At 45.5% G+C, this 7,871-nt stretch overlaps 1 protein-coding gene across 1 annotated transcript; it reads right to left on the reverse strand.

Moving 5' to 3' along the window:
- Positions 1-1,750: 1,750 nt before the first annotated feature.
- LOC109762050 (uncharacterized) lies at positions 1,751-6,993 on the reverse strand. Its single transcript, XM_020320862.4, has 3 exons — positions 6,441-6,993; positions 2,735-3,086; positions 1,751-2,598 (listed from the first exon to the last, which is right to left on the reverse strand). The coding sequence occupies exons 1-3, from the start codon at positions 6,877-6,879 to the stop codon at positions 1,944-1,946; spliced, it is 1,446 nt and encodes a 481-aa protein (XP_020176451.1). The 5' UTR covers positions 6,880-6,993; the 3' UTR covers positions 1,751-1,943.
- Between the last annotated feature and the right edge of the window lie 878 nt (positions 6,994-7,871).

A 7,871-nucleotide genomic window follows, 5' to 3' on the forward strand; every position in this document is an offset into this window, starting at 1 on the left:
GTGATGTGCAGCGTCGCATAAAATTGAAGATGAAGATGTGGACATTGGATGTACCACACCAGTGATGAATGATGACTTTTGGAAAAGTCAGCACCCCAATTCTCCACTCTTCACTCCACTGCAGCAAGCTCTGTCGTGAACGGCCGTAGCAAAAAAACGCTGGACGTAGCAAAAACTGAGGACGGTTGCAGCAAAAAAATGGATGGATGGATGTAGCAAGAACCCTAGCCGGCTGTAGCAAACAGATTTCTCTGTGGTTTGGTTGAAGCTTTTTTCATCTAGCATTGGAGCATTTTGTGTCAACGGTTGAAGCTTTCCCCGATTAACAGTGCCGGTTGAAGCTCTTTTCTATCTAGGGTTTGAAGCTATTTTTTTCAATGGTTGCAGCAAAAAAAGGATACGACGGTTCCAACATTGCCTTCGCCTATCGTGCATCAATGCTCACGGTCGTTACACCCCCGTCGATCGCCATTGCAACATGCATCTCGGTCACCAATGCAGCTCACATGTGCCCATAGGTGGGGTTGCCGTTGGCTATGGTCATCTTCTCCGCCCGCGGTGACTCCCCTAGCAACAGGCGGCAGCAGTTGTCTCCAGCAGCAGGCGATGGCGGTTGGTCTCCAGCAAGAGCCTCGGGTTTCATGAAGTTCAGGGGAAGATGGGGGGTAATGAAAAAATGGGAATGGATAAGAGGAAGAAAGGTGGAAGAAGATAAAGCAAAGAGAAAAAACAGAGCATGCGATGGGAGAGCGAGTCACGGGGCGTACGATATGGAGGAATTGAACATTGCGCGTGCAACCACCCGATAACTTCGGCCGGCACGCCGTCTAGTGTTTTCCTTTTTGTTTCCCCCTCTGGCTGCCGTAGCCGCCTTCCTTAACAAGCCCTCAAGCCTACTTTGTGCACCATCCTCATATAAGCTTATGGGTTGACCCCAAAGGCCGAATTCAATGGTATAAAAGGCTTTAATAAGGCTCATCGGTTGTCAACGCAGCCACCCATTCTTCTCCATCGCCCATGCTCATCCTTGAAGTTTATATATAGTAGGACCCTTCCCAAGTCATGTACCAAGCAGGGAGAGGTAGTGTATAGTACCCGAGAACACAACTAAGATTAATTTCTTGGAAGCTAAGATAATCATATAAAGATGATGATTATCTCAACGGTTAGAGGCACTAGGTCTTGATTTGACTAATGGATGCGGTGGTAAAAGGCACACTTAAGCATTATGACAGTTTTAATAATAAAACTACCATGCAAGACAAATGAAGTATATGTGAACACTTAGATTACAATTGGTCCTATGTGCAAAATGATTTATTTTATTTTTGTGAATTATATGTGCAAAATGAATTGATACACCTGGTGTAACCAGCACAAGATATACACATTCATAACACAAATCAAGGCGTACCGCGACCTGTCCCCGTTCCCAGTGCAAATCCTAAATAGGCCTTGGTGAAACATGAGCAGAACTTGTGTTTCTTCCAGCTCTGCCAATGATGACTTTTTCATTGATGTTTCGAGCCATCGTGCAATGTAGTGGGTTCCACTGAAAGCTCATATTGTCGTGATGGCGGAACCCTCTGGTTATACCCACAACTCCTGGACCACAAGGGCCGGCCAATGCATGTGACCAACAGCTGCCGAGCAACCTGAAATCCTTATGTTGGCATATACTCCACCCGACCAGGCTTGAGGGTATAACCCAACCGAGAAGCAACCCAAAGAAGCAAATAATCAGATCAGCTTTGACATAACAACCCAGCTGCTCACTGAACCAAAATAATACCACCATCCTATGTATAGTGGACTTGTTCATTTCAGAACATTGCAAATGTCATCACAGTTGAGGAAACAGTACGGGTAGTTTAATATTACAGGCTTGACCTGCACCGTCTTAACTAGATTTTTCTTTCCAGAGCATCAGTTCCAAGGATGAACTAGTACCGTCCATCATCCCTACCATGAAGAGCAGCGCGCCGATCATCTCGACCCTCGCCGGGGTATGGATCACCTCCTGGCCTGTAAACACGGCCACGCCCACGTCCACGCCCGCGCCCAGCATCCAACCGCCCCCGGCCTACATATGAACCACCATACTCTAGGTCTGGTCGACCTCTGCCCAAGAAAGCACCCTTCATTGGTCTGTTACCTGCAGGAGATCTGCTTCTGTCCCGCATATCGCTCCCCCAGCTCCCCTGAGGAGATCGGCTCCTGTCAAGATACAACCCACCATGTGGACGCTCCCTCTGCTTGTACTCCGCAGCAGACCACTCAAACTTCACAGGGTCACGCAACTCACGTTCACCACGGAAACCCCTTTCACTCTGCAATGGATCTGAAAATCGTCCTACACGATCTGGAGGCGATCTAGCTGGATAACTTCTAGGATCACCCACACCCCAATCACGGGGTGCTGGCTTGTACCTGGCCATTTCTCTTGGAGGGGCACGATCACTTGGTGGACCAAGCGGCCTTGCAGGCACTCGTGGAGGAGAGTCAAAGTAACCCCTGTGAGGACTGCGACTAGACTCATAGCGGTGTTTGTTGCAGTTGTTACAGTGGCTTCTTCGAGCAAAGTTGAGGTTTCCACAGCTGAAATAAAAAGCAATGAAAACATTAAGTTAAGGCAAGCAAGATTAAGTGCAGTAATTACGATAAGCTGAAAAACATTAAGTTAAGGCAAGCAAGATTAAGTGCAGTAATTACGATAAGCTGAAAAACAATATACCTCGGATTCTGGCATATCCAATCACCTTCTCTTGGTGAAAGATTTGGATCATTCCTGTGAACATATTCTCCATCAATTAGAATGAACTCCTTTCCAGGACCATTATAGCCCCCCCTCCCGTGCGACCTGCCTCCTCTTCCATATGGTGGAGAAACATCTCGGAACCTTGCACCTCCTCTACCACCCCCTTCATATCCCCTACCACCCACTTCATATCCCCTACCACCCCTTGCATATCCTCTACCATTCCCTTCATAGCCATGGGTGTAACGTGGACCAATAGCGTCATCAAAGTTGCTGCTTTCTAATCTGCGTTGGCGCGGAGGTGATGGTCCAGCATGCATGCCATATCCTGCAAAGAAAGTAACAGCAATTCCAAATAAACATTAGAAGACACGAAACATGAATATTCAGCAAAGAAGTGCTTACTCCAGCCACATGGGGTTGAAACAGGCAAACCCCATCTGGAGAACCACTTACAACAAAATTACTCTCCACATACCGAATGAGGTAGTAATTGCAAAGGCCAACATTTCTTAAGAAAGCTCTGAGAAGGAAATACCGTTGAAGCTGCTGCTCAACCCAAAACACGACTATCTGATTCATGACTACACATTCAGATATTGTAATCAGATTCTGCTAAGAAAAGCTTATCTCCAAGTGAGCCAGTAACAGCCCCATAACTTCACGCAAAGTCAGGAACTCTCAACCATTCATCATGCCAATGCATATGCGCCAAAGCAGTACAGCGCGGCAGTTCGCCAATGGTATCTTGGAGAGTAAGTATGCAGTCGGCCTAAAACACAGGGGTTTCTCTTCCAAGACCCTCCATATAAGGCTAGCTTATTGGGCATTATTAGGCTAATTCTCCATTTAAAGTTAAAGAGAAGTTCCTACATGAAGAAGGCATAAGCAACAGGCAGCAGGAATCCTATGTTACTTCCTACCAGATGTTGTCTTCCTGCAAAGGCTACCAAGTTGTCTGTCTGCTTCAATCTTCTCTTTACCATCAAACAAACTCGCAATCTTACTAGCACATAGGGTCTTGGACAATGAAATCTCAGTTGTCCATATCAAAAAGTAGACAATTCAGTATCCAAGCATCATGCAGATGCCTAATGCCGAAGTCCCTGTACCGATTGATGATATCAACTGCTGCACTCGCTGATGGACACTATGCTGGTATCCGCAGTGCACTTTCCTTGACCGAATCTCCAACAACTTGTTGGGAAAACGGTCAAAAGAACATCATGATGCTACTTCCAAAATGTATCCCACGACTTAATTCATTGTAAAGTTATCAGAACTACCAAATACTCAAAATGGAGTAGGTCAGGTTGTATTGATGCAACAAGACGCAACTCAGATTCATGTTAACTCCAAAAACTCAGGCAGCGCCAAAACACTGACCACGGCTTCCTCGACACTACCTCAAGTTCAACACGACTATTCTTATCTCAAAAGCTCAAATGGAGCAGTTGATCAGGTCCAACAATTGATCTTGGCAAGATGTGACTCCTCATATTCATAACAATGGATGATCCCTAATGCTGAAATCCCTGTACCAATTGATGATATCAACTGCTGCACTTGCTGATGTACTTTATTCCGGAATCTGCAGCGTGTTTTTCTCAACCAAATCTCCATCAACTTTTTGAAAAGATGGTCAGACGAACGCCATGATGCTAATTCCAAAATGTAGCTCATGACTTAACTCATTGTGAAGTTATCAGAATTGCCAAATAATCAAAATGGAGGAGTTGGTCAGGTTGTATTGATGCAACAAGACACAACTCAGATTCATATTAAAGGAATTCCTAAATATCCACGTGCCAAGTTAATTTCAACAAGACTTGTAGCTCTCGGACAAGTATGTAACCACAGCTGCATCAATACAATTCAGGTCCTCAGCCCTTGTTTTGCCGATTATCACAACTCCAACCTTGTCAGGGTTCACCAATTGCACAGCAACTGAGTTGTTATGGCATCCACATTAAATACCAAAAAGGCTAAACCAACAAGCAGACATTGCCATAAGAAGCGTCAATACTAAGATCCTGTCTCCTATGCAGCCAAGTTGAAAACTGTTACAGTAGAACAGCCAATTCCATACTTCATTTGATACTTAGAGGGGGTTGCAGTGCTTGGCCATAATACTGAATATCCAAGCCAGTAAAGAATTAGATAATATCTACAAACTACAATCGCTTGAAAGTCAAAACAAATCAGGAGATTTTGCAGTTCGTCGTGCATTATGTTCCTACATATAGTGGTTTAATGCTGAAACTAAATATTCCTACATCGTATATAGGAATTTGAACTAGTCGCGTCAAAAGAGAAGGCAGAGTTGAAATTGACAAGTTACTAAAAATCAATCTTGCCATAGAACATCAGACATGGTAAAGAAAAAATGGATAGTATCACATACAAAATTATGAATAATCATAGAAATTATATACATTGCCATGAATAAGAACAAAAGCCAGAGCAAATGCTGGCAACAAAGAATAAACCTCTTAACATATTTGACCAAACTTCCTAAAAATTACTCTCTCAACTTTAGCATGGTGAAAATTTCATGTAATCAAAAGACCAAATGTTCAAATCTGAAGCCCATTAATGCAATTATATACTTATGTAAGTCTGACAAGAGAAGCAGATCAAACCATAACTTAAGGGCTTAAGGAATCAAGGCATCCATTAAGAGAAATCAAGTAAGGCAACATTAAATAAAAGCAAACCAAACAGTATGTATAGGGGTTCTCAAGGTAAGGAACACATGGCACCCAACTCACTCAAGAAAGGAATCATAACTGATGTGAAGAACACAATTTACCATGCAAAAATGCCTGCACCAAGCTCAAGATGAAACATTTATGGAGAATGAGATCATATTCATAGCTATCATGTTAGCTGTTTCACTCAGATGACCTTTTACAAATAGATATATACATCATTTACAAATGTTCTCTAGGTGTAGATCCTCTGATAGGTAAATTCTGATTTAACATTAGCAAGAAAGGGACCACAGCAGTAGCGTACATGTCAGATATAGCACCAATCACAGATTTTGCCAAGAGAACTTACGTCAGAAATTTGTGATTATGCAAACTATGCATAGAAAAAACTACTCCCTCCGTCTCATATTAGTTGACGCTGAAATGGATGTACCTAGACATATTTCAGTGCTAGATACATCCATTTGAGCGACAACTAATATGGGACTGAGGGAGTACAATCTACATCAACTTTGACTGCAAATAATTAAGCGAAGCGTATCTAACCAGCACATAAAACTGGTTATGATTATGCAGATGCAGATTTGGCATAACCTGAGGCGTATGTCAACAGAAGTTATTCGATTTACCAAGATTCTTGCCCAAACATGTTCAAAGCCTTGATCAACCTTTCAATCAAAACAACCCATACAGATAAACAAGGCAAATACCTCACATATATCGCCATATATACAATCGAAGGATTACCAATTATCAGCTGAAGACAAGGAATCATCAATTCATGATGTACACCTTGAATTATCTAACGACCAAACTGATAAACAAGGCAGACAGACTGCATCTTGGATCATCTAACGACCGAACGGAACATACAACATCGAAGAATAACATAGCAGCTTAAGGGGCCAGAAGAATCCAAAAGAAACAGATCTAAAGAAAGTTGGGTGATTCGAGGATTTTCAACCGACCTTGCGGCTCGTCGTAGAATCGTGGGGGGCGAGGCTGGTAACCAGGTGGACTGAAGCGGCGACGCTGGGGGGGCGGCGGGCTGCCAGGGCGGCGCCTCGCAGGGGGCGGCGGCGACCGGCGCCTCTCCCTGATCCGGGGGTCCGGCGACGAGAACTCGCGACGGCGACGCGGGAGCGAGGACCCGCGGCGGCGACCCTGGGCGTCCCCGACGGGGGAGGGGGACGAACGGGCAGGGGACGGGGAGGACGCGCCGTTATCCTGCGGCGGCGGCGGCGGCGACGGCCTGACGACTAGGCTGCTGAGAGGCGCGCGCGCGGGCTGCGGCGGCGGCGGCGCGGGCTCTTCGGGCTCGGCATCCGACCCCGGGGCGCTCCGCTGCGGGGAGGACTCGTAGTCCTCGTCGTCGTCAGGGTCGTCGCCTCTGCCGCGCGGCCGCATCTCGCTCGACGTGTCGTTGCGGTGTGCGGCGCCTCTAGGGTTTGGAGTTCGGAGGGGGAGGGGGAGGGGAGAGGTTGCGGGGACAACAAGTTTGCGACGACCGTAGGAGAGGGGTCAAGCCGCCAACGACTCAAGGGGGTGGTGCGAGCGGACTGGAGATCTCGTCCAATGTGGTTTTCAATGGCTGACCACGTCCACCGTTGGATGAGGGGGGTTGTTAGGGTCTTCACGACGCGGTTGATTCTGGCCGTTGATATGTGTGTAAGCTTGTCTCAAAGGCAAATCGCCTCAAAGGAATCCTGCTGGAGATAATGTCGGACAATTAGAGTGCGTTCCTACTAGGGAGGTTTATAATTGATAATATGTTGATTACATATGAGTTATTTCATTTATCTTATGAACAAAAGAGGAGGGGGTGAAGGTTATGCAGCGATCAAAGTGGACATGAGTGGGACTTTCTCGAAGAGATGATGAGGAAATTGGGCTTCCGTAGGGGATGGATCGACCCCTGAAGTGCGTGTGTACAATCCATAGTTTAAAAAACCAGACCGGACCGGCAGTCGAACCGAAAAAAACCGGAACCGGCGACCTCACGGTTTTTTCAGCTAATAAAACCGTTTTGCAATCAGACCGGAGAAAACCGGTCTAACCGGCCGGTTTTTTGGAAAGCCGGTGAAAAAACCAGGCCATTGAACCGGATAAAACCAGGAAATATTTTTAATAGAAATTGAGAGAAGTGGAATTTGATCCCAAGATGTTTGAGCAGTATGCGGGGCCCGCCCACGGCCCATAACCAACTCGGTTATGCTACTTTCTGGTCCACTACATATAAATAATTTTATTTGACCATTGTTTCACACTACATTAGCACATATATTACTCAACATATATTATTTTATTGCTTAAAAGACCGACAATCGAACCGGTGAACCGGCGGTCCGACCGGTAAAAACCTGAACCGACAACCTTTTCGGTTCGGTTTTTTAAACTAT

This window comes from Aegilops tauschii, chromosome 7 (assembly GCF_002575655.3).
Source record: "Aegilops tauschii subsp. strangulata cultivar AL8/78 chromosome 7, Aet v6.0, whole genome shotgun sequence".
NCBI classification, from domain to species: Eukaryota; Viridiplantae; Streptophyta; class Magnoliopsida; order Poales; family Poaceae; genus Aegilops; species Aegilops tauschii.

Coding starts and splice junctions, on each gene's coding strand:
- LOC109762050 (XM_020320862.4), bottom strand. CDS start 6,879: ATGCGGCCGCGCGGCAGAGGCGACGACCCTGACGACGACGAGGACTAC. Junction 3,087..6,440: donor ATTCTACGACGAGCCGCAAG/GTCGGTTGAAAA, acceptor CTTTCTTTGCAG/GATATGGCATGCATGCTGGA. Junction 2,599..2,734: donor TGGATATGCCAGAATCCGAG/GTATATTGTTTT, acceptor TTTTTATTTCAG/CTGTGGAAACCTCAACTTTG.